This window comes from Aethalodelphis obliquidens, unplaced genomic scaffold (assembly GCF_003676395.1).
Source record: "Aethalodelphis obliquidens isolate GAN/ISIS:26980383/991018 unplaced genomic scaffold, ASM367639v1 scaffold11, whole genome shotgun sequence".
In the NCBI taxonomy this organism is placed as follows: Eukaryota; Metazoa; Chordata; class Mammalia; order Artiodactyla; family Delphinidae; genus Aethalodelphis; species Aethalodelphis obliquidens.
In genome coordinates this window covers 39591062-39618331 of record NW_020837955.1, presented here as the reverse complement: position 1 = coordinate 39618331, position 27270 = coordinate 39591062, and the positions used below count along the sequence as shown (strand labels likewise).

The 27270-nt window shown below is 44.1% G+C and overlaps 1 protein-coding gene across 2 annotated transcripts in view; it reads left to right on the top strand.

Annotated features, from left to right (window-relative positions):
• The window catches only part of ADAM12 (ADAM metallopeptidase domain 12), a 388736-nt gene that overhangs the window by 224488 nt on the left and 136978 nt on the right, over positions 1 to 27270 (top strand). For both annotated transcript variants that reach the window (XM_027112934.1, XM_027112932.1), the window contains exon 4: positions 26539 to 26617. In XM_027112934.1, coding sequence (XP_026968735.1) covers positions 26539 to 26617 — 79 coding nt within the window. The remainder of the gene's footprint in view (positions 1 to 26538; positions 26618 to 27270) is intronic.

Sequence of the window (27270 nt, the reverse complement as noted above, 5' to 3'; positions counted from 1 at the left end):
GTCCTTTTGGACCATGTGCTAGACAGATAGATACTAAGGCTTATCTTGTTTTGGAAAAAAAAAAGAATGGTACATATAGGTATGGCCCGAATGTTTGTGTCCTCCCCCAAAGTTGTATGTCTAAATAACAACCCCCAAAGTGATGGTGGGAGGTGGGGCCTTTGAGAGGTGATTAGGTCATGAGGGTGGAGCCCTCATAAATGGGATTAGTGCCCTTGTAAAAGACCCCACAGAGTTCCCTAACCCCTTTCACCACGTGAGGACACAGTGAAAAGGCACTGGCTGTGAGCTAGGAAGAGGACCTTCGCTCAACCGTGCTGGCTCTCTGATCTTGGACTGTCAGCCTCCAGGCATATGAGCAACAAATTTCTGCTACTTATGAGCCCCCAATCTGTGGTATTTTGTTATTGCATCCCAAACAGATGAAGACATGCATTGTAAAAATTATCAAGCTTACTTTTTACATTCAGATTTCCCATATTTTTCCTGTTTAGCATTTCAGTGCTTTATTTTTACTTTTTCCTGATTATGCTAATCAGCCTTACATATCACCCATGTACAGACATGCACACCTGCATGTGTCAAACCAATGTCATGATACCTGTGGTTGGTTGCTGATCTGTCCCTGCAGAATCACAGAGCCTGGTCCTTGAATACTCAGAAAGGTTTTCCTTACCATGAGCCTCGCTATAGCTTAGACCTTGAACTCTGGGGTCAGAAAGCTCAGATTCTAATCTTACTTCAGCCGCTTACTAGGTAATATCCTTTAGAACATTCTTCATCTTTCCAAGCGTCAGTTTTCATGTATAATAGGATAATAATAGTGCTAGGGATTATTATAAGGATTTTTAAATGCTTAATAGAGCACCAGGGACATAGAAATCATTCCAGATAATTTCTGTTCTTTATAATAATATTGTCTGTATCGTATCTGTATTATTTAGATGTTATAGCCTAAAGAATATTCCTCTTTGAAGAATAACTAACATTTATGCATGGGTTTCAAAATATTGTAAAAGAACTCCTCTGAAGGCCAACAGCAAGACAAGAGAAGCATCAGTGTCCAGTCATCACATCCAGGAAGCTTTTCTTCGCTCTCATCCATGTCCCTGTGCTACCCAGTGACAGTGGACTACTCTCTCTTTTCAGCTGCGCACAAATTGCTAGCCCAGCATAACACTTTATTTCTACTTATTCACATCTAGGTCACCCTCACTAGACTAGAAGGATCCTAGAATATATGACCTCGTCTAATTCATCTTTGTATCCCCAGCTCCATGCTTGGCATTTGTAGGCACCCAATGTTTATGGAATGAATTAATTCATAATGCTGAACACAGTCAAACTCCAATAAAGATGTAAAAAAAAAATACAGAAAGAGTAGGTGTGACTCGATTTTTTTTTAGCATTTGAAAGGCATGACCTGTTTTTTTGTTGTTGTTGTTTTTGTTTTTTTGCCCACAAGGTCAAAATGTTTCTAAATTGCTTCAGCTTTCTCTCTAGGATTGGTCTTGTTTGTTCTATCACAGTCATCTCCACTCTTGATAGATTAAAAGAGTTAGAAACCTAATTTGATTCTGACCAATCCAACCAGCTCATTTTGAGTCCAGTGGATAAAGAAAGCAGTGCTGATTGATCATATCTTGTAGAATGAATTGATTACAGAAAAGAAGCCAGAATAGAAACAATTTGGGAAATGACCTGGACTGAAAACACAGTGACTTGTTGTGACCTTTGTAATAACTAGAGCAGTGCCAAAGTAAGCAGAAAGAGGAAAGGAGAGCTGCTAAACCCATACAGAATCGAGAATTTGACAAATAACATTGTGTAAGTTTAAGGTGTACAATGGTGTTGATTTGATACCTTTTTATGTTGCATTATGATTACCACTGTAGTATTAGCTAACTCCTCTGTCACATAATTATCGTTTCTTTTTTGTAGTGAGAATAATTAAGATCTAGTCCCTTAGCAGCTTTGAAGTTTATAATACAGTAGTGTTGACTATAATCACCATGCTGTGCATTAGCTCTCCAGGACTTACTTATCAACCAGTTGCAACTTTGTACCAATGACCCCACGTCCCAGCCCCTGGGAACCACCATTCTACTCTGTTTTTTATGCCTTCAGCTTTTTTAGATTCCACATATAAGTGAGATCATACAGTATTTGTCTTTCTCTGACTTATTTTTACTTAGCATGATGCCCTCAAGACATTTGTGTTTTCACAAATAGCAGGATTTCCTTCTTTCTCATGGCTGAATATGTTCCATTGTATACACATACCACATCTTCTTTGTCCATTCATCTATTGACGGATACAGGTTGTTTCCATATCTTGGCTATTGTGGATAATACTGCAATGAACACGCAAGGATGTGGAAGAGATATCTGCATTTTCATGTTCATTGCAACATTATATATACCTCTGGATGTATACCTAGAAAGGGTTACTGGGTCATATGGTAGTTCTATTTTACATTTTTTAAGAAACCTCTATGTTTTCCATAGTGGCTAAACCAATTTACATTCCCACCAGCAATGCACAAGGGTTTGTTTTCTCCACATCATTGCCAACACTTGTTCTCTCTTGTCTTCTTGATGATAGACATTCTAATAGGTATGAAGTGAGATCTCACTGTGGTACTGACTTGCATTTCCCTGGTAATTAGTGATCTTGAGCACCTTTCCATGTGCTTGTTGGACATTTGGATATCTTCTTTGGAAAAATGTTCCTCTGCCCATTTTTAGTGGGATTTAATTGGATTGTTTTTGTCATTGTTGTTGTTATTGAGTTGTGTAAGTTCTTTATATATTGGGGGTATTAACTCCTTGTGCCATATATGGTTTGCAAATATTTTCACCCATTCTGTTGGTTGCCTGTTCATTTTGTTGATTGTTTCTTTTGCTGTACAGAAGCTTTATAGTTTGATGTGGTCTGACTTATTTAGTTTTGCTTTTGTAACTTGTACTTTTGGTGTCATATCCAAAAAATCATTGCTAAGTCCACAATGTTAAAGAGCTTTTTTTCCTATGTTTTCTTCTAGGAGTTTTATAGTATCATGCCTTCTGTTTAAGTCTTTAGTCCATTCTAGAGTAACTTCTGTGCATGGTATGATAGGGGTCCAATTTCATTTATCTGCATGCAGTTACTAGTTTTCCTGCCATCATTATTGAAGAGACTGTTCTTTCCTCATTGACTGTTCTTGGCTCCTGTGTCAAATATTAGTTGACCGTATATGTGAGGGTTTATTTCTGGACTCTCTATTCTGTTCCATTGGTCTATGTGTCTCTTTTTAGGCTAATAACATACTGTTTTAATTACTATAGCTTTGTAACATAGTTTGAAATCAGGAAGTGTGATGCCCCTGGCTTTGTTCTTCTTTCTCAGGACTGCTTTAGCTCATTGTAATCTTTTGTGGTTCCATATAAATTTTAGGATTTTTTTTTTACTATTCCTATGAAAAGTGCCATTGGAATTTTGATAGGGATGGCATTGAATCTGTAGATGGCTTTGGGTAGTATGGATATTTTAACAATATTAATTCTTCTAATCCATGAACACAGATATGCTATTTTTCCATATGTTTGTGACTTCTTTGGTTTCTTTCATCAAAGTCTTGTAGTTTTTATTATAGAGATCCTTCACTTTCTTGGTTAAATTTATTCCTAAGTGTTTTTTGTTTTGTTTTGTTTTTGATGCTATTGTGAGTGGGGTAGGTTTTTCAATTTCTTTTTCAGATATTTCATTATTAGTGTATGAAAACACCACTAATTTCTGATGTTGATTTATATCCTGCAGCTTTACTGGATTCGTCGACTAGTTCCAACAGTTTTTTTTTTTGGTTGAGTCTTTAGGATTTTCTATATATAAGATTATATTGTATACAAATAATGACAATTTTACTTCTTACTTTCTGATTTAGATGCCTTTTATTTCTTTGTCTTGCCTAATTGCTCTAGCTAGGACTTCCAGTACCATGCTGAATAAGAGTGGTAGGAGTGGGCATCCTTGTCCTGTTCCTGATATTATAGAAAAACCTTTCAGTCTTTCACTGTTGAGTGTGATTAGCTGTCGGCTTGTCAGGTGTGGCCTTTATTATGTTCTTTCTATACCCAATTTGTAGAGGGTTTTTATCATGAAAAGATGCTGAATTTTGTCAAATGCTTTTTCTATATCTATTGAAATGATCATATGATTTTTACTTTTCATTCTATTAATGTGGTGTATCACATTTATTGATTTGCATGTGTTGAACCATCATTGTAACCCAGGGATAAATCTCACTTAGTGTATAATGTATTGTTAAATTTGGCTTGTTACTATTTAGTTGAAATTTTTTGCATCTATATTCATCAGAGATATTGATGTATAGTTTTCTTTTCTTGTAGTATCCTCATCTGGACTAGGACAATGTCAATTACCTTATCAAGGGTAATGCTAGATTTATAAAGTGAGTTTGGAAGTGTTCCCTCCTCTTAAATTTTTTGGAAGAACTTGAGACAGATTGGCATTAATTTTTCTTTAAATGTTTGGTAGAATTCACCAGTAAAACCTTTGGTCCTGGGCTTTTCTGTGTTGGGAGGGTTTTGTTTTGGTTTTGTTTTTTTTTTGGTTTTGTTTTTTTGTATTATGGAGTCAATCTCTGTACTCTTTGGTCTGCAGAATTTCTATTTCTTCCTGATTCAGTCTTAGCAGGTTTTATGTTTCTAGAGATTTATCTATTTCTTCTAGGTCATCCTGTTTGTTAGCATATAATTGTAGTAGAAGTCTCTTATGATCCTATGAATTTCTGTAGTATCAGTTGTAATGTTTCCTTTTTCATTTCTGACTTCATTTATTTGAGTCTTCTCTCTCTTTTTTGTTTGTCAATTTTGTTTATTTATTCAAACACTAGCGCTTAGTTTTGTTGATCTTTCCTGTTGTTTTTGTAGTCTCTATTTCACTTATTTCCACTCTGATTTTTATTTCCTTCCTTATGCTAACTTTGGGCTTAGTTTGTTCTTCTTCTTCTAGTTCCTTGAGGTATAATGTTAGGTTGTTTATTTGAGATCTTTCTGTTTTCTTAAAATATGCATTCATCACTGTAAACCTCCTTCTCAGAACTGCTACATTTTTTAATGGATACTTATGACAGCTCTTGGCAGGAATGAAGAAAGAGTCTCACACATTCCACTTATATTCATGAAATAAATGATACAGTCATGTTGATGGGGGGCTGCTTGAGGGGATATTGACAGGTGCATGTCAAGTTTTTCAATTCACATGCAATGAAGACATTTTCTCTCTTACTATTCTAAAAGGAATATTATTTCTGAAGTATTCTGATTTCACCTTTTTATTTCCTTTGATTTCTTTTTTCTGTCTGCAGCCTGTTTTTATTGTGTTCTAATACTTTTAATACCATAAAAGAAAGAGTAATAAATAATTATTTTCATAAGAATACAAAGAAATGTGTTGCTTTTGTGTATATTGCCCTTTTACATAAAAGAGACTCTGTTACTTGTGTAAGCTATTTACCAAAATATCTTAAAGATGTTTATAGGTGAGAAAAAATGGTGTCCTCGAATGAGGATTGGTGAAAGCCAAAATGGAAAAATAAGGAGTACTTCTCAATTTTTCTCACAAGTTTGATTTGAATTTAAGGTGTAAAATCCTCTTACTTCCATAATCTGAGTTGATAACAGTACTATGTTATCATAAACAAAAATCCTCTGATACGGAGCTTCATAACTATAATTGTTTTTCTTGATTGAGACAATCAAGACAATTGTATGTTTATCCTCTACACAAGAGAGTAGATCCCATTTATACAGGAAGGATTTTTTAAATGGTTATAATGTTCGTCTAACATAGATGTTGCGATGCTGACAAAGCCATCTTTCATGTCAGCGATAACCATCAGTGAGACACAAAAGCATACCCAGTTATTGTTAGCAAAAAAATGTTCCAGAATTAAATTATAATCTAAAATTTTTTTCAAGTTGAGGTTAACAAGTTAAATTGAATGAACACATAGAGATTCTTATTGAATGAACATGAATTAGGATACCAAAGACTTGAGTGGCAGACTGCTTGTATCCAAGTCCCTCCAACCAAGTCTTGTTGGCCAAAAGCCTGGTAATGAAGGAGGGCTTCTGCAGCAGCTGAATTCCCATCCTCTGTTGCAATATAATCAAGCATGAGGTCATTCTTGATTTTGATATTTTATTTTATTTCATTCATCATATTGTATTTAGTTTTTGTTTGTTTTTTTTTTTTCAGATCTGTATCTAGGTTCTCCCCAGGCTTCCTTAACCACATTCTTAAACCAAAATGTTGTTTACTTTTATCTTTTAAATAATCAGTTGGAAAAAACCTGTTCCTATCAGAGTCTCAAATGTGTAGTAGGAAACTTTGAGGTAGGTCTGGAGTCAGATTACTTTAGGTCCCAATCCTGCATCTGCACTTGACTACAAAATACATCATCTCTTTGGGCCTTGTCTCTTCTGTAAAAATGAGCAGAATTACAGGACCTTGTGAGTCTTTTTAAGTATTCAGGAAAGTGTGTTTAGCACTCTTCATGACACATGGCAGGGGCTCAAGCAATGGTGGCCACTATCATTAGTCCATAATTATAATAATCAGCGTGCCACATCTCACCAGCATCAGATCTCCTATCTTCTGACCTTTGCTTTTTTTTTTTTTTAATATACAGTGTAATTCTATGTTCTATTTTCCTCCTAGGTAAAGTAATTCTACATTTCTTAGTATCTCTTGGCAACTTGGACTCGTCTTTCATACAAGGCTCTCATAGATATTTCTCATAATGCAGCTGCAGCCGTGGACAGCCGTACGCGATTTGACCCAAGCTACCTGCTCTTACTCCATCTTGCTCTCTGCTTGGCACACCCCTCCTTAAAAAAATGATACAATTATAGATTCACAGTAGCTCTGTACAAATGGGATGGCTCTTATTTAAAGGGAGCCCATTTCTGAAAGATTAGGAGCCATGACTTCAGATTCCTTTCTAAACTCTTAGAGGAAAAGAGTCTATGGTCCCTTGACATCACATTAAAGAATTACCTTATGTTTAACCATGTAGGTCTCCATGCTTTAGGAAACAGTGAGAGATTTTGTTAGAAGCCCTCTTGAATTAAGTTTTTATTCCAATTTATTTTCTATAAGTTCATTACTTTTAAGCTAAAAGAAGATTATATTTTAGTTACACTATTGCTTCCTATACAGTTGAAAGAAAATAATTGTATGACTCTGAAATAAAGTAATACTGAATGTACTTAGTTCAGCTATTTACTTATTCTGAACACAAGATGGAATATGCCCTAGATCAGTGATTCAGAGTTCTCCTCGGAATTGCAATGTCTTGCCACGTCTGGTTTTATATTCTCTCTACCTTTCACATGTCTTAAATTTCATCCAGTGTCTTTATTTAAAATGACAGTAAACTCTACGTTATATTATATATAAATGAATCCCCTAGGAGACTTTGTGATAATTAATCCCATGCTGAGGGATAACAAAGCCAGAAGTTTGAATCATGGCTTTGGGCAGAGAGCACTGTTTACCCTTCTCACTCGAGTTGTGAACCTTTGAAGCAAAGGGTGGTGGGGCCTGGGAAGGTCTTGAATGCATATTGAGATGCTCTTTCAGAGGCAATTCCCAAAAATGTTCTTAACTTTACTGGGGACGGTTCTGCAGTTGCTGTGTGTGCTCAGTGACATCACTGAACTAACTCAGTGAATGGTCTGTTCTATTTTATTAGCCACCCAGTTCCCTGACCATGGACTGAGGACCATGGTGAACTGACTCCCTTGGGGAAGCTCTCTGTGGTGTGCGCGGTCAGGATGAGGACAGCCGTTTCTTGATGCTAAGCTCACACACAGGGAGTGTGGATTTCCAACCCACCACTTTGAGGAGAGGTCTTCCAGGGCCCCTATGCCAAAAGAAGGGAATAGAATATGCTGCCCACCTTCGGGGGTTGAAAGCCAACTGGGCTGCCTTGCATGGTGCCGTGGCCCCTGTGGAGTTCCAGAATGGGGATAGAGGGGCTTTCCTCTCCCTCCACAGCTAACCTGCAGGGCACCCAGTGGCTGGGCTGGTTTTCCAAAACGCTGTACAATATGATGCCTCTTCCGTGCAATCTGATGGGATGAGTCAACCCTTTTCCTGAAACCCCCCACCCCCCCCACCCCCGACAACTTCACTTTCGTGTCACCCAACCATCCCATCCCTTCACTCTCACTCCACTCGCGTGAAATAACTAGGTTATGCCTCAGAACTCCTTGTACCGTTCCTCAATTGTTTTTGATGAGAGACAAGAATTTTAGGGCATTTATAGGCAGTTTCCAAAGCAAATCATGTACACAGAAAAAGAAAAATAGACTCGATGCTTGTTTTTGGCACTCTTCACCGACTGTTTTAGAGACATATGTTTAAAATAAAAACCTTTAGAAATCTCTTCTTGGTGTTCCAGTGGTTCGCCTGGTTTGGTTTGTATTTTCTGAGCAATTGTTATTGTTATGATTAAATAATAACAATATCCTTTAACACTGCCCCGCGAGCAGGCAAGGCCAAGGCTGGGGAGAGTTGAAAGTCTCCGCAGCCGGTTGTGTGGCCTGCTGGCCGGCTGTGTAGCCCAGTCTTGGGAAGGTCGTGTTTGTTATTCTCCCTGGTGTTCTTTCCTCTCTTTGTAAACACACCATCTCCTTGCGTGCGCTGCTCCGGTTACTCGGCGTGGGTCCTTGGGAAGCGATGCCGTGGGCTGCGTCACTGTGTTTCCCACCGTTCTTGCGAGACTCCGGCTTTGCAGGCGGGCTCCACGTCCACCCCTAGGCCAGCCCTCACACTTCTTGAGCCGCAACGCCCTGCTCGCCTGGGGCAGGCCCCCCACCTCCGAGGCTCCCAGCTGTATCAAGAGCAAAGAGGAGACGGTTTACTCCGGCCCAAAGGGCAAGCCAGCCCGCACGAAGCATCCGTGGCACCTCATGCACAACCAGCTGCCTGCCACCTCTGAGTCCATCAGCGGCCGATTCAGTTTCACCTTCTCCGCTGCTGCCTCTCCTCATCTCGCGAGACAAGGCGGTTTCCCAGCGTGACTTCCACGTTTGTGCTGTGGACGTTTAAGGGAGGTGGCGAAGGGCCTGATGCAGAGCAAAAGAGAAGGGGAACCGCCTCGGGCGGGGGGGGGGAGGGGGGGTTCAGGCTCATCCCAGGGGAGTTGAGCATCCCGGGGAAACCGCTGGTGAGGCCTCCCGAACTGGAGGGGGTGTGGGTGGCTAGGTTACTCTTTCCTACGCCCAAGGTGCCTTTGGGAAAGAAGGACAGCCTCTGTCCTTCCAGAGTGTGCCGTCCTCCTCCGCTGGTCCCTGGAGGGATGGCGAAGCATCCACACATGGGATGAGGTGTGTTCCAGAGAGTTATTACCAACCGGGCCGCCAGCGTCCAGGTTCTTGTTGGGCAAGGTGGCTGTGCAGATTGGGGCCAGCTTACCCCACCCTCCCTCCAAAAGGCACCCAAAGAGCATCTTCACCTTCCAGGAGCTATGCCCCAGAGCAGGGAGCGGGCAGCACCAAAATAACCGCTTGGTTTCCCTCCTTCCAAATCACAAGCCGTCTGTGAGGAGACACTTGAAGACCACGTCATCTCACTCCTCATCCAGATTCCCACCTAGATTAGCCCCCAGTGATGGAGTGGGTCAGCGGGGAAGTCAGGCAGCACCTGGACGAGGTGATCAACATTAACATCAGCAGGAGCGACAGATGGACGCCCTGTGTCTCCACGTGGGCTACCTGGAGGAGGATGCATCACCTAGGAAGCATGTTGGTTGCGAATGTGTAACCTCAGTGAATCACAAGGAAATATCAGACAAACCCAAATGAGGAACATTTTCTTTAAAAAGGGAGGGGGACTGTATTCTTCCCAAATGGCAAAGTCAGTTAAAAAGAAATGCAGCAGGGGCTTCCCTGGTGGCGCAGTGGTTGGGAGTCCGCCTGCCGATGCGGGGGACAAAGGTTCATGCCCCGGTCTGGGAGGATCCCACATGCCGCGGAGTGGCTGGGCCCGTGAGCCATGGCCGCTGAGCCTGCGCATCCGGAGCCTGTGCTCCGTGACGGGGGAGGCCACAACAGTGAGAGGCCCACGTACCGCACAAAAAAAAAATGTTTGAAATTCAAGAAGGCTAAGGGTCATGGCGCAGCATCAAGAGCAGAGGGATGGCAGTGGTCTGAGATCAGACTGTGGTGATGGTTGCACAACTCTGTAAAGATACGAAAATCACTAGGTTGTACATTTTGAATGGGTGGATTGTATGGTATGTGAATTGTTTCTCAAAGTTGTTAATATTTAAAAAAAGAGAGAGAGCAAGAGGACAGGACCACCTAGTGCAATACCTGATGCTGGACCGGATTCTATTCTGGAGGGGAATAAATGCTACAAAGAGCATCACTGAGTCAGCTGTGGGCGTCAGAATATGAATGAAGAGCAAAGAGAAGTATTGCGTCACTGTGACGTTTACTGACATTAACAACTGTAGCGCAGTTAGGAGAACAGCCCTGTTTGTAGGAGATACACGGCTAAGTATGTAGGGGCAAAGGGCCATGATGTGTGTAACCACCCTCAAATGGTTTAGGAAAAAACGTGTGTGTGTGTGTGTGTGTGTGTGTGTGTGTGTGGTGCATTCACGTGGAGTAGGGGGTGGGTTGAGGAGAAACAGAGACAGAGATGCAGAGACAGAGAGACAGCAAGCAAGTCAGAGCATGCGCTAGCACGAGGGATAAAGCAAACGGCTAAAGTGTAACAACAGACTAAAGCTCTTTTTTATTTAAATGCACATTACTGGGCCCAGGTCACCCAAGATGCTGACTCCCTGGCCTGAGGTCTGAGGCTGAGGTCCAGGACAAGAGTCCGAAATTCTTTGGTGTCTGGGCCCCAAGCGTCTGCTGACACACGCCTTGGGAATATTCTCCAAACAGTCCAAGAGATTGAATCAGCATCGTGATTTTTTCACACTTTTCTTCCTCCATGAACTAAAACTTATTTATCCTGAGATCTTTTAAGTATATTCAAGAACACAGAAAATATTCATCCTCCCAGATATCAGTGGTTCTCAACTGCGGGCGACTTTGCCTCCCAGGGGAGGTTCGGCCATGTCTGGAGAGAGTTTAGGTTGTCACAAATGGGGATTGTTAACAGGTATATAGAGGCCAGGGATGCTTCTAAACACCCCGCATCCTGCGCAGCACAGCCTCCAGCACAGGGTTATGCAGTGCCAACGTCAACAGTACCAAGGCTGAGAGACCTGCCCAGACGCCCATCACCCAGATTCAATACGTTTTAAGACTGAGGTCATTTAAACAGACATCAGACATCATGTCATTTTACCCCTCCACGTGTTAATATGCGTTTCTACAATAAAATGGAATTTTCTTCTGTAACCACGGTGCCGCTGTCACACCCAGAAAAATGAATAATAATTCCCCAGGACTGGTCTAGATAATAACCAGTCCAGATTCACATGTCCTGGGACAAACAGTGCTCAGACCTCCAGAGAGTTGAAATGTGATTATTGACTTTTGGAAATGTCCAGGCTTATGGGAAAAATAAAGAGCGCTAACTTGACATTTTATCCATTTTCTAGTTTGATCCATTTCCTCAGTCTTCTGAGGATAGGATACATAATTGTTTTCTGACCCCCAAGAAGTGCTGATTCACTCAGTAAGTTTGTAGGTGATTATATTCTTTTTTTTTTATTATTCGTGAAACTATTAGGAGAGATTACTGAGACAGATCATTGTAAATTACATTTTTTCATCATTCAGCTGTGCTTTCCTCCTCCTCAATATATCTGACTATTTTTTTCCCCAGACACATGGAAAGCTTTCAGCTTTTAATGAAGAACTCCTTTCTGGAGCATGTTTTTAGAATATGAGTTTAGTAGCACACATGATGTAATCCCAATTCCCAACTTTGCGTGCAAGATGGTTGTGTGAAAATGAAACCATAAATCCCATCTGAATTCTAGTTGCTGGGTTCTTTAGAGGAAGTATTCTTCTGTTTTCCTTTTTTTAAAGAAACCACAGTTCTTTGTCATCTGAGAAACAGATCCATGGCTGAGAAGCCAGAAATATTGGAAGCATGTTTGTCGTTCTTTCTGGCCAAAGTTTGTCCAGAGAAACGAAGTAATGCTCTGGGCTGGGCGCATCGAGTAGGTATCCATTTTTGCCCTGTACCCAGGACATCTGGGAGACTTCACAGTGGAGAGGTTACATCTAGAAGAAAAAAGTCCTAACTCGTTGCTGAGTGCTATAAAGTTTGTCATTGCTGTAACACCAGCAGCTTTTTAATTTTTTTTAACGCACTCCAAGTAAGGAATACATTCTTGGATAGCCAGTGAGCCCTGCAGATTTCGTAAGTGTAATGGATTACTGCTTCAATCAAATATGAACCAATTCATCACCCAGGTCGTGGTTCTTAACCAATTTCACAATTTGAAACCGTGATACCTACTAAAGATCTCTGTTTTTCATGACCTAGGGGTGGGATTTTGCCATGTATTGCGTTACTTAACGAAATCAACAAGGTCATTCGTTTCACCCTATCTTAAGAATAATGAAAGCAACATTATATATCCCAACCATCGTTCTGACTAAGCTACTTAAGTACTTGTAGAAAATTAGCTGTTAGAATTAGCCAAACTCTTCTGTGACCTAGGGAGTTGCAATTGAATAAGAAATTAAGGCACTGTGAAAAGTGTCCATTTACCCTTGCAGGGCCCCCATGGAGGAGGTGAAGAGTTCAGACACCCAGCTGTGGGGGTGTTGATTGGTGTGGCCTTTCTCCTGGAGAGAAATCCATCAGTGGCCCATCGTCATCCATGTCTGTTCTTTGGTCCCTCTTCTCTGAAAGTTCCACAGCATCAGGTCTAAATGCAGAACCCTTCCAGATACCAAAAAAAAAAAGAAAGAAAGAAAAAAGGCCCAGTTGCTGATCAGGTAGTAAACCCACTAAGCATTTAGAAAACAGACACCGGCAAACAGAAATATTCACCTTGGGTATCACAGTACTTTTTGTTGTGATTTCTTTCTTGTTTTTTTAAACGAAAACAGAAGAATACGTCCTGTGAAGAATATAGCAGCTAGAATTCAGATGGGATTTATGATTTCATTTTATAATTTTATATTTTACAGCCCTTCACTGAATCCCAAAGATTTGTATTTTTTAAACAGGTCTCTCACGGGCATCGGTGCCCACTCTGTGCTGGCAGAAATCCATGGCATTTGGGGCTCTCTCAGACTCAGAGCAGGAAAGGGGGTGGTGTCAGTGACTTGGGCTCCACACACCCAGGTTCACACCTGGAGGCCCTTTTTAAAAAGGGAAAAAGACACCCATTTTTAAACCCAAGCACATCACTTGCTAGCATCAGCAGGGGTGTCTGAGCAGTTCCATGGCAGATTTAGGGAGCTTGAAAAGTGAGGGTCCTTTTCCCTACCCTGGGTCACTCCTGGCTTCTCTCTCTTGGGGCTGATGGTATGAAAATTTGCAGAGCAGAACTCTCTTTGAGCAAGCAGAAGGGAACACATTTGATCGAACACACGTTCTGAGAGTTTGGTTCAGTGTAGGTCAGTGTTTAAGAGAGCCCAGCCAGCTGGTCTGCAGGTCTGCCCGGGAGCTGGTGGACTGGCTGTTGCTGGGGCCAAGAACATCCCCTCTTCTGCCTCAGAGCACCAATTAATAAAGTTCCTCACTGAACGATGTGGGTGAGAAAAACGGGCTGAAGTGCATCCAACTTTCTGTAGAACAGCTTCCCAGGTCATCAGACCTGCAGCCTTGCTGGGCTCCCAGCCTCGGGCCGAGTGGAAATGCCAGGTGACACCCGAAGCCCCTCAAGTATCGGCTGCTATGAGAAGGTCCATCCGTGCAGACCAGTCGTCTTATTCTTCAGGTTTAAAGCTGTGAGTCCAAGGATTTAAAGGTGTTCTGATTTGGTGGTTCCAAATAAATCTGACTTTTTTGTTTTGTTTTTTTTTTTGCGGTACGCGGGCCCCTCACTGCTGTGGCCTCTCCCGTTGCGGACCACAGGCTCCGGACGCGCAGGCTCAGAGGCCACGGCTCACAGGCCCAGCTGCTCCGCAGCATGTGGGATCCTCCCGGATCGGGACACGAACCCACGTCCCCCACATCGGCAGGCGGACTCTCAACCACTGCACCACCAGGGAAGCCCTAGACTTTTTTTAAAGCTACAAATTGAGAAAATGCTCTTTGAAGATTTAAAAAAAAAATGTATATTATTTGTTCCACGCTATGAAGAAAAGGCCAGATCTGTTCTAGGTGGCGGAACTTTTAAGGGTCAAAGCATCTTTTATCTGTGAGATTGTGTGTGTGTGTGTGTGTGTTTTGGGGGGCGGTGGTGGTTTTTGGTTTCGGGAGTAGGAAGAAGCACTTGCTCATACCCTAAAAAAGCAGCAATTCCATAATGACTCAGTATTGCCTCTGAGCGCCTTTGATGTATTTTTCTCATTCTTGATATTTACATTCCTTCAAAAAATGTTTCATGGAGCATCTCCTGTGTTTCAGGCCCGAATCTAAGGGCTGACGATACAGAGGGGATCAGACAGATGAGGCCCCTGCCCTAATGGGGGGTGCACACCTCAAATAAGTCACAGAGCAAATACGCAGTCAATGTGATGAGCAGAGAAACAGCAAGATCCTGCAAGAGGGGCGACAAAGGAGAACCAGATACAGAAAGGGTCAGGCAGGGACGGCTGCTCCAGGAAACGCCATTTAGGGTGAGGGCTACTAGGAGCCTTTGCGGGGCAGAGAAAGAGGGAAGAATGTTCCAGACTAAGAGAAGAAGGATAGAAATGAACAGCGCCTAAGTGAAGTGAGCTGGACCTGGGGGCCGGGGGGCAGGGGGGCAGTCCACTCTGTGGGAGTTAAAATTGATTCTGGGATCTGGAAGAAGCAGGGCATGATTTTAAGTGAGAGAGTGATGTGATCTGATTTTTATTTTAACGACTTGACAGTCTGGCTCGTGTGAAATCTGGATGGGAACGGGGTAAGGGTAGAAACAGGAGGCTGGCATACAGGCCATCACAGAAGGGCGGGTGTGGGAGATGGTGACTTGGACCAGGGGGATGGGCGGGGAGACTGGTAGAAGCTGACCAGCTTACTAAAAATAAGCATTGCTTACATTCATTGAGCACATGGCTATAGGCGTTTAATGTATATTATCTTCACAACAACCCTACGAGGATGTCCTCTTATTCCCATTTTGGATGAGGAAACTCCAGTAACACAAGGTCAAATTTTATGCCCAAGGTCACAAGAGAAGAAAATGGCAGAACCAGATTTGCCCTCAACCACTGTTGATTCTCTGCTGCCAAAGGTGTATTTTGAAGGTAGATTTGTCTACCTTCAAATTTTTATTACTTGGAAATATATCATCAGCCCAAGCATTCCACAGATATTGGCTGAAAGCCTTTGGGGAGCCCGGAACTGCCTTAGAGGCTAGAGCCCCAAAAGTGATTAAGGAACACCCCCCCCAAACCTTGTAGCACTGAGCCCAGGGGAGACTCTTCTCTCAGCCTCAGTCCCTCTGTGCCCTCCATTGAGTTATTCAATTCGGTAAAAGCAGTCCTTTGAATAATCAATCAAGGGTTTTGTTGGAGGGGAGGGAAGCATGTCTTTCCACGTACAAGTGATGGCCACAGACTGGGTGTTACGTATGTTAGCACCTAACAGCCTCAGTTTCTTGCCACTTGGTAGCTCTGTGACCTCGGACAAATGTCCTAACACCTCTGAGCCTCAGTTTCTACATCCGTAAAATGGCCAGAATGCCAACCTCACATTGTTATTGTAAAGATTTAAAGAACCACTGGTTGTAACATGTCTCTGCACAATGTGGACCAAACGGGGGTTGGTGAGCAGCAGCTCGTAAACACCACCTCTGTGGAGGGCAAGATGGGCAACTAGGAAATGAATAAAGTTGCCTCGGCTTCTGGTGTCAAACTTACTTGATTATTTTCCAACGATGGTTAGCACCAGTGAGTAAATATAAATAGGCTTGATTCTTCATTTACCTGCACTACTGACATTTTCATACACCTCTCTATGGAATAGTGTCAACCTTCCCTACACCAGTACACATAAAATCACCACACTTACGTGGTTATTCCTCTGACTAGAGGTGAACAGAATCCTGATGCATATCATTCCTAACTGTGCCTTTCCATTTGGAGCCCATGGCAATAAATGGGAAATGGACAGACCCACCCAAGCCAAGCTACAATTTCTAATTGTTTTCAAAGTCAGGTATTGGCATATTAAATACAGTGTCTATTTAAGGGGAGATGAGCACAAAAGGCAAGTGTGTAAGTGTGGCAGGAAGAGCTTGGACGGCAAAATCGGATAATCTATACAGTACTATCTGTGCAACCATGGATGAGTCACTTAACCTCTCTGAGCCTAAGTTCCTCATCTCCAAACAGGCATCTGCCGACTATGGCTGTTGTAAAAGTTAAATAAAGCAATGCCTATAAAGTGCTTTTGCCTAGTAAAGGGTTCAAACAAATATTATCCTCCGCTGCTGCTATTACAGCCAACTGGTATTTTTTGAAAGGAAGAGGAAAGTTCTAAAGCCTAAAAAGAACGGCTGTTTTGCCTATGTTGGCGGTGACGTTTGAAGAACACAGTGGAAGCTAACCTATGGAATCTATTTTTGCAATCCTTTCTGAGAGGAGTGGGTGTGGGGCTCTATTTACCTTTGGAAATAATAGTTTACTGGGTTTTCAACTTTTCCTGTTTTACAGCCCTATTTTTCTAAAAATTACGTTCACTAAGCTTGATCTCATACTATGAAGACAGTCTTATCACATCAAGAACAGCGAATTCCCTGGCGGTCCAGTGATTAAGACTCGGCGCTTTCACTGCCGTGGCGGGTTCGATCCCTGGTCGGGGAACTAAGATACCGAAAGCCACGCGGCACAGCCCCCCAAGAAAACAGCCTAGAACAGTTGTAAGCCCACAGGCAAAAGACCCTCGAACCACAGATGGTCATTTAAGAGGGGGAAAAGTAGCCCAAAGCTTTAGGCCCATGTAGAATGACAGCTGTGGAGCTATAAAGGCAGGAACCCACCATTTTTCACGTGCTTTCATCTTCCAGCTGGAAAACGCAGTTGGCACATCAGCCCTGCTGTTCTTAAAGAGATTTCCACAGAGTCTAAAACTGTCCACAGTGGCATCTGTAATCTGTTCACTTCATGAATGGAGAGGGTCATCTGAATAGTCGGAAATGTCAGGAATAGCAACATATTTCAGTGTCAGTGCCACAGGACTGGATCCAAAATTCTGTGTACTTGTGACTTAAAATGGAAGCAGTATAGTAAGAAATTATTTTGCAGGAAACGTAATTGTCCCCTACAGTTTCTAAAATGCTGTATCAACAGTTTTATTTATTATGGTTTGTGAAACTAAATGAGAAAGAGCTGGAGAAAGGGAACTTTTTTTTTTTAATTCCAGGAAAAAAAAGTTGTTTTGATCATTTTGAGTCTCTTAGTAAATGGAAAATAACAAAAGAAAACCAAATGTAAATGCTTCATTGTTTGTACAGATGTACAGATCCCTAAATTGTTGGGATCCCAAAATGCTGAAATCGTAACCAAAAATAATTTGAATTTTATAGCTAAATTGAATTGAGTGCTAAGAGAAACAGCATAAGCCCCATTAGCATTGTGGGAAAAATGATTTCAGAAAAAGAGGGAATATGATTTGCTGCTGCTTTTTTTTCAGACCTTCAGAATCATGTCTTCCTGGCAAGGCAGTGTTGACCAGTGGTTAGGATGAGGCTGGCTTTGGAGCCAAAGAGAGACAAGTTCAGTCTCTGCCAGCACGGCTACGCGGCTTTGGACAAATCACTTCACTTCTCTGAGTGTTTTCCTCTTTCTGGTTAGGCAGTTGATAACAGTCCCTACCACACGGCGTCTCTGCCAAGAAAGAGTAAGAAAGTGCAGTTGACAAGCAGGTGGCCCAGGGCCCCGACACACTCTGATCCAACAAAAGGCAGGAGCTGGAGGGAGGTGGACAAGCTGATGAAGGTGACAAGATGGGGATGGCGATGCGGTGGTGCTTTGCTTTCACTCCCCAAATCAAGAACCCAGGGCATAAGTTGCTTAACAGGTTATGATGACTCTTCCCACAAGGAAAACAAAAATCATAAATATTTGCGAAAACCACATTCTGAAAGAGATTCAACCAAAGCTCAGATGTATAGAAAATACCAGATCTCTGATTCTTTTTCTTAGTTTCCACTTCCTTCCTATCATTTCATACCTCAATGCACTGTCTTTATAGGGAATTATGCAGTTGTCTGATCTCTCCATAAAACAGTCCAGAAGATCCAATGACATCCAATGACATCAGAGTCCCATGATTCTAACCAGGCTAGCGTTTTCACTAAAAAACAGAGTGAGTTCTTCCAGAGTATGAAAGAATCCAGAATCCGGTCTGGGTACATTTTGGCTTTTTTCCTCAATCTTTTCTCTATCTTTACTTAGCTCTGGTTGAGGAATAGATAATTTTCAATAAAGGGTATTCTTTTTAGTAACTGGGAAAATCCTGATCATGATTTTTAATTATGATTTTTATTGTGCGCTGCGTTTTGTTAACGCTGCAAGCAGTTTATCCCTCATGTGAAAGTCTTTGTAGCTGTACTTCCAAATTCTCATAAAAGAAAACCATTACCCAAATTTATATATGAATGATTTTGTAATTTGTGGAATAATAACTTGCGGTGGAGTAAATCTTCAGCAGAAAACTGGGTTGGATCCTTTGAACACCAAATGGGTTTCGCTAGGAAGGTCACTGAAGCCTCCAGTGTTTGTGTGATTTAATTGCAGAGAGTATCTGAAGTGCCTTCTGATGTTAACTGACAAACAAGAGCTGTCTTATGATGCTTTTGCCTGAATGTGCTGCATAGAATAATTAAACCCGCAAACCATACACATAGTCTTCAAAGAAATAATGGGAGAAAGGTGACATGTCGTCACTGAGATTTTCAGATTCTAGGTCATTGACGCCAACCTTTAAGCTTTCCTTTCCCTGTTTCTCTCATTTAAGCAGTTCTAACGTTGAGGTCAAGTTGTCAGGGTGGTCCTGACAGCACTGGGAACTCTCGAAATAACAAGGAAGTGAATGTGATTATCCACACCCCCCACACCCCCTCCACGATCGGTGACCACAATTTCAAACCAAAAAGAGAAGTAAGAAATTTTAAAAATGAAAGAAATTTCTTTCAATTTTTCATTGATCCAATTCGTTTGAATACATTCTATCCAAACTGAGTTGCTTTTCTGTGATAACGATTCAGTCTGTGCCCTCTGTGTATGGGTTAAGCGTTTACTGTGAGCTAGGCATCATGCTAGGCTTAGGGACGTAGCTTTTGCCCCTTAGCTCAACCCAACGTGGGCGAACACAAGCCAACAAGAAACAGAACAGAACCGGGGAAATTCTGTAATAGAACCTTGGCAGAGCACAAGAGAGCGATAGTTAACTCATTCCAAAGGTGGGGTAGAGGAAGGGCTCCCTTCCAGATGTAAAACTGAGCAGGTATTTCTTCCTGCTTTCCTATGCTTTGGGGAATAAACGATGTCATTTTGGTGAAATCCACCTCATTTAACAATATAACTAAATTATACAATGGTAAATTTAGAGTAGGATCATTTCACCATTGTTCTAAAAGCAGCAGTTTGGGGCATAATGGTTCTTATTTCGATACTGAAATCATTTCAGAAATGCAACAGGTTTTATAAGGAGGTACGGTATCTACATCATAGTGTTTCAGTGTAAATTCTGAATGATCATTTTAAGCCCTATCCATCCAAAGACTTTGAAATCAGAAAACACAATCGTCGACTGGAAAGGAAAAGATTTTACTCGTCCTCACGTAAAGCAAGCGTGTGCTGTCTGAGCGTCTGCATCTTTTTTTTTTTAACACCTTTATTGGGGTATAATTGCTTTACAATGGTGTGTTAGTTTCTGCTTTATAACAAAGTGAATCAGTTATACATATACATATGTTCCCATATCTCATCCCTCTTGCGTCTCCCCCGCTCCCACCCTCCCTATCCCACCCCTCCAGGCGGTCACAAAGCACCGAGCTGATCTCCCTGGGCTGTGTGGCTGCTTCCCACTAGCTATCTATTTTACGTTTCGTAGTGTATGTATGTCCATGCCACTCTCTCGCTTTGTCACAGCTTACCCTTCCCCCTCCCCATATCCTCAAGTCCATTCTCTAGTAGGTCTGTGTCTTTACTCCCGTCTTACCTCTAGGTTCTTCATGACTTTTTTTTCCCTTAAATTCCATATATATGTGTTAGCATATGGTATTTGTCTTTCTCTTTCTGACTTACTTCACTCTGTATGACAGGCTCTAGGTCCATCCACCTCACTACAGATAACTCAGTTTCGTTTCATTGCAGCTCTATTTACAATAGCCAGGAGATGGAAACAACCTAAGTGTCCATCATCGGATGAATGGATAAAGATGTGGCACATGTATACAATGGAATATTACTCGGCCATAAATGAGCGTCTGCATCTTTGTCTTCCCTCCAAGCCCCTTCCTACACCTTAGGTTCACAGAGTCGGCTGCTTGCTGGAATATCTAAAAGACTGGGCTCAGGCCCCTCACACTCAACACGGCCAAGGCTGAACTCACCCTCTTCTTTCCCTCCTTTAGGAATTACCCGTCTCAGTTGACAGCTGAGGTTCCTAACTCTGCCCATCTCCTGAATTTCCCATCCCAAAGGCTCCTGTCCTGGTCTGACCCTTTGTTTTTATGCTCACACCAGCCTCCTAATTAACCTTCCCACTGCCTGTTTGTCTTTTCTCCCTCAGAGCCTTATCTACACGACCGTCAGAGGGGCCTTTAGCTCCAAAGATTTCATCTGCTCGGGTCACTGCCATGGTTTCCCATCGCGCGATAAAGTCAGTGACTCCTGTCCCCAACCTGCCGATCTGAACAGCAGCACGTCTCCCCGCCTCAAACCCTGCACCTCAACAACTTGAAACACCATAGAGTTTTACATCCCCTGTGCCCATCCCTCAGTAGCATGCTGTTCCTGTACCCTCCATGCCTCCATGCCTTTGAGGATGTAGTAACTTTCTGGGATGCTCTCTTCGTCTTTCTTCCCCACCTCCCCACCTCACTAAGCCCCTCTCAGTCTGACTCCTTCTTCCCCATCTTGCACGACTCACTTGGATACCACCTCCCCGGGGTTAGCAGCCTTTCCTTGAACTCCCACAGTGCTTTAGGTGTATCTCTGTCACGGGGCTCTGATCACTCTCTGGGTCTGTCCTCCACTCGACGGTGAGCTCTTGGGGTCTTGTACCCAATGTCCCACACAATAAATGTTGGTGAAATGAGAGAACATTGAGGTGTCACTTGCAACAGAAAACAAATGGAAAACAGCAAAATCAATTCCTGGCATTTTATTTTCTGGCCTAGAGAGGAACAGAATGCCTCGTTAGATCAGCTAATCTAATAAGCAGAGAAAAAGAATGTTCTCATGAAATTATGCATTCATCTTCCGTCTCCATTTGCTGACATACAGAATCCATGTAATTGGATTTTCTCCTTGGGGAAATCTAAGGGAAATAGGTCCACTGCTGTCACATTTCCAATATGGCCATTGTCCACCCACCTTTCTCAGCTTTCTCAAGGGAACTTTGACTTCCGGCCCCTTTTAAATTAGACACGCATCTCAGAGAACGTTGACTGCGTGCCTTCCCAGTTTCAGCCATGGCTCCTCGGCAGGTCATGGTACCTAAGAGGGATGTGAGTCACGTGTTACCGGGTTTGGGAGGGGATAGCCCTAGACAAAGGGAGAGTGTGCCTGTAGCATTCCCCTCAAATCCAGTCATCCATGCGTCCACCCATCCACCCACCCACCCATCCATCCATCCGTCATCCCGCTCAGCATGTATTTATCCAGCACCTGGTACAGCGCCTATAGCAGGCACTCAGCAGTTATTCTTGGCCAGCCCCCAAAGGCAGCGCCACACAGTAAGAGAGCAAGTTCTGAAGCAAAACCACCTGGATGCTACCGTATGCAGTGCGACCTTGGGCAGGTCAGCTCACCTCCCTGTCTCTCGGCATCCTTTTTAAGTTGGGATAAAATTAGCAGCTAACCCACAGAGCCAGAATCCAGCAATACGTGTAAAGGGCTTATCACAGTGCCTGGGCTGGGCGTGGGGTCACAGTGAGCACAGAGCCTTCTTTTGGCTTAAATTCTTGAGGGGCTATAGATGAATAAATAAACAGGTGAATAAACAAACTAGGAAACCGAAGGGGTCTGTGATGTGGAGAATGCTGGTGGTGGAGGCTACTGAGATCAGATGACCTGGAAAGGGCCCTCTGCATACCTGTAGGATGGAAAAGAGCCAGCTGGAGGATGGTCCAGGCACAAGGCAGAGCAAATGCAAAGGCCCTAAGGGGGAGAGGGTATGGAATGTTCTAGAACGAGGCAGAAGGCGTGTTGGCTGGGGGAGAACGAGCCACAAGGACGGTAGGCGTCATGCACTAGGACGGTGAGGTTGTGAGCACTTGGGAGGTGGTGGAAGGCGTTGGGATTGTATCCAAGTGGGATGGGGAGCCGTTCAAGGGTTTTCAGTGGGGCAGTGGTATGACCCCAGCGTGGGACCTGGACACTGTCACCGCCCTGGGCTCTTCACAGCCTAAGGGAAACACGCAGTGGACCGCCTGCCACTGAGACGAAATCGGAGTCGAGAGGGGATGGGTTCTGATAGCGGTGTGGGGATGTCCAAGTCCCAGTTCCCAGACCCACGGGACGGAGCGTCGGCCTCAGAGGCCAGGCCACGTGGCTTCCCTCCGTCTCCTGTTCCAGTCCCTCGTGGGAAACTGAGGCTTGAGAAAGCTCTGGATTTTCTGAGCCCTCCGTCCTGGGGCTGCTGTGGGAAAGGCCGCGCCTCCGTCCTCACGGAGCATCAGCCCCCGGCTGGGCTCCGTGTGGGAAGATGTGCCACTCACAGTGGCGTCAGTGTGTCTGTGCTGTGTCGGCGTTTCTTTTCCAGACTCTGAGGAAAACTCAAAAAGGGGTGTGTCCTTCCGTGTCTTAGCTGTAGGGGGACACTCTCAGGCTGTCCTCAGGAGCCCCCATTTCAACCTCTGTCAATAAAAGGAGACATAGGATAGGACTGAGGAACTCGCTAGAGCTCAGAGTATGAGGGTGCTTGTACTTCTGTGTAAGTGGCATTTGGACACAGTGAAAAACAGTGGGGCTCCTTAGGCAGAAATAGTCATGGGTCTTTGTCTTACTGGACTGAGTGACATTTTAAAACCTCGTCATTCATTTTACTGCCATTAAAGCCCCACATTCTTGGTGTCCACCAGCTCGCTGACTGCCGTCTACCAAATGTTCATCCTCCCACATCTCCGGCTTTCCAGACGGATTTTCCGTGTTTCTCCTCTGTGAAGGGAATCATCTTCTCGGACATCCATCTTTCAGTTAGAAAGCCTTGCAATGCTCTGTCTTTGGTCTACAAATTCCTCCTCTTTGTGCTACGGTTCTTAGTATTAAGTGTATTCATATACCTTGATTTGTCCAAAAGGAGGATCCAACATTGTTAGGAACAGAATTACTAAATTATTCATAAGAGATAAGTAAAATAAAATGATTATTGAATAGTAAAGCATTAATAAGTAATCATAATTTCAATTATATTAAATTTTCCTTTTCGCCTTTCTCTGTGATCTTGAAGCTTGCTAAGCTCCCTCCTTCACCAAAACCGTTAGGCCTTGACGGGTCCCACCTCACTCGGGCGATGGCTTCTGTCCTCGCTGTCACCTGTGCTCTGGGCACCGGCCACCTGTTGCTCTGCAGCTCTGCCCCCTGCCCCTCTCTGCCCCCATCTCTCCAGCCTGTTCCTTTAGATGACCCCCTCGCCTCTTCACACCCCATCTCTCTGCTCCCCTTTAGAACCACCCTCTGGAAAATGTCCATGATCTCCCCTGTCCCCACCTCCTGGGCCCACCGCTGCAGCTGCCCCGGCAAGGTCGCCAGCCTCCTACCCCTTCCTGAAGCTCTCGGCCACGTGAAGCACGACCACCAGCTCCTTCTCCAAACCCCCATCACCCCCCCTGCCCGCCCTCCTTCTTCTGCTTCTGACCTCCAGGCAGGGCTGCTGGCAGCGAGCCTGCCCCGGGGGCCCTGTGACACCCCGAGGAGGGATGCTTAGGAGATGGGAATTTGAGGCCAAAAGCCGAAGGGAGGTTAACCTCCTCCAGCCAGATTTATCTCCTCCTGAGCAGAGGGAAAAGTGAGGGGTGTGGAAGGGTCTGTGAGCTTTGTCAGTGAGTGTGAGAGAGGCTGCCTGCCTTTTAGATTTCTGGCACTGTCTTCTCAAACACTCGCTGTTAAGTAGAGTGCAACTCAGACCCGCTGTGAGGGTCTAACTGATTTAAACCAGGCATGTCCTAAATAAATCGAAACCCATATAAAACGGGGAGGTGACTCTCAGTTCTGGACTCGGCTGGGGGAGGGTCTGAGAAATCTGACTTTGTAAGAAACGCTCTCTCATCTGTTACATTTGCAGCGTTGCCACTTTGATTTCTTCCCTTCCACATTTATCAGGACTCTGGTTGCAAAACCCAACTGGAACCAGCTGAAGCAAAAGAGAGGGGGTTCTTGAGGAAAAGGAGAGGCAAAGTGGGCCCCCAAGGCAGCTGGAAGATTTCCTCTTTTCTGTCCTTTGTCGCAGCTGGTGATGGCTGGGTTTTCCCCGGGGCAGCATCCTCCTGCAGCCAGGGCCAGGCCGAAGGAGGCCCTGAGTGCATTTGTGTGTAGCTTTGAGAACAAAGAGGAAAGACCTCTACTCCAGAAGCCCTAGCTCCAGGCAGGCTGCAGGGAAGCTTAGAGATTGGTTAGCTTGGGTCCCACACTCATCTCGGGACTGGGGGTGGAGCGACCCCAGCAGAACCTAGTGGTGCAAAGTGCATTCCCTGGGCGGACAAGGAAGGGCGGACAGCATCATTGCTGCGTACTGCACCTCCTGCAAAGTCCAGTATTTAAAACAACTCTCGACTCGTTATTGCCCAGACAGATAAAATCCAGAGATGTTTAGAGCTCTTCCCTTCTTCCCACCAACCTGGCTCCCCAGATTCCAGACCCTTGGGTCTCCTGGCCTTGCCATCCTCTGTCTGGAATCCCCTTCTCCCAGCCCTCCTTAGCCTGGCTGACTCCCCCTGTGTTCTCTCTAAAGCCTCCCCTTTTCACTACCCTCCACCTGCTGTGCGTCCTTTCACCCAGTAAGACTCTGTTCCTGCCTCTGTGACAGCCCTCCCCTTATGTTTTGTCTGTCACCTCACCAGGCAGTGTCCTTATTTATCTTTATATCCCAGCAGCTGGTATAGCACCCAGCACGTAGGTCGGTGCCCAGGAAATACTTGTTGCAGTGATGTTGAGAAGGATAGAATGTGCATATGACAGCAGAAATCACAAAATAGTCTAAAACCTAAACAAACTCAGGCTTTGCTACCATCAGTGAAGATGTAGTAGATTGCATGCAGTTTTAGTTAGGTGTTGCTTCTCTACCAAGTCATCTTAGAAATTCAGTATTTCCACGTGTCCAAAATCATTCTTCCTCACCTCCTACAGCACTGTTTCTAACATTTCATTGTTGTTTTACTTAAATAAATTTATTTATTTTATTTATTTATTTTTGGCTGCGTTGGGTCTTTGTTGCTGCGTGTGGGCTTTCTCTAGTTGCGGCAAGCGGGGGCCTCTCTTGTTGCGGAACACGGCTCTAGGCGCACAGGCTCAGTAGTTGTGGCTCACAGGCTCAGTAGTTGTGGCGCATGGGCTCTAGAGCACAGGCTCAGTAGTTGTGGTGCATGGGCTTGGTTGCTCCGCGGCATATGGGATCTTCCTGGACCAGGGCTCGAACCCGTGTCCCCTGCATTGGCAGGCGGATTCTTAACCACTGTGCCACCAGGGAAACCCCTCGTTGTTTTAAACTATCCTTTGACATTTTAATATTGACAGCTGGCTCCCTCACCTGCAGGAGAACTAGCAGGGCCAATATTGTGGGTCCAAAATTATTTTTCCAGCGGGTAGCTGAGCTGCTGATTCTAGCTAGTGGGGCCTTGTGACTTCCAGAAGGGCGGTTCTCCCAACTCAGAAATCTGCGTGTGCTGTTCATAGCAGGGTGTGTGCACGTGTGTGCATGTGCACGTGTACACACACGCCTGTGTGTGTTGGAGGCATGAGGCGGGAACGGGTGAGGAGAGCACCACGTGGACTCTGGGGGCCACTGTTCAAAGCACATGCATCTGAATCTCACCTGCCTGAGTCTCATCCTGGCTCTCCCTGGGTAACCTGAACAGGTGAAGGCCCTACAGGAGCCTCAGCAGGTCATCTGTAAAATAAGGAGGGAATCAGATCCATGCCACGCTACAGCCTAGACATCCACAAGCAACACATCACTGCGACTCTACGCTCATCTTTTATGTTGTTTTTATTTCTCCACAGAGGCCTCATTGCCAGCGGTTTCACAGAAACCCACTATCTGCAAGATGGCACTGACGTCTCCCTCATCCGAAATTACACAGTAAGTCATGCATGCTTGGACCACCACGATACTCTGCTATCAGATCTGTGCTTAAACTCTAGCTGTTTTATTCTAAGCAAAGTCACGGCCTAGATCTTTCACTTAGACCCCAAGACAAGTTTGAGCATTGCTTACGGTTTGGGCGTTGCATTATAACTCCAGAAAAACACAGCTTTGGCCAGGCATGTGCCAGGACAGTCCTTGAAGGTATGGCTTGATTGGAGGCTGACACTGAACCCACCTGCCAGTGACCATGGGATGCTAAGCTGGGCAAATCCATCCTGGAAACCAAGCCCAAATTAGAGACGGCTCAGAAAGCAGCCACCCCTGGGCTGAACTTGGCTGCATTAAAGTTGTAAGTCCCTTAAAGAAATTCAAAGGAAAACTGACTCTGCTTAACCTTTCATAAATATATCCACCGTGTCCATATGATTCTATATCATGGTTGTTACTGGAAAGTGACATTTATCACCTCTTAGCTTCTCTAGTATCTGAAGTTTTACATGTAACTTAGACAAGATGCGAACTTTATTCATTTATTCCTCTGAACAAACGCTTAGTGTGCTCAGGCCCAGGTGGGAACGTGGGCATTAAAGAGAGTTGCTGCCCTCTGAGGACCAGGATGGTTACTTGTTTTAAAGAGCTATGGGTGG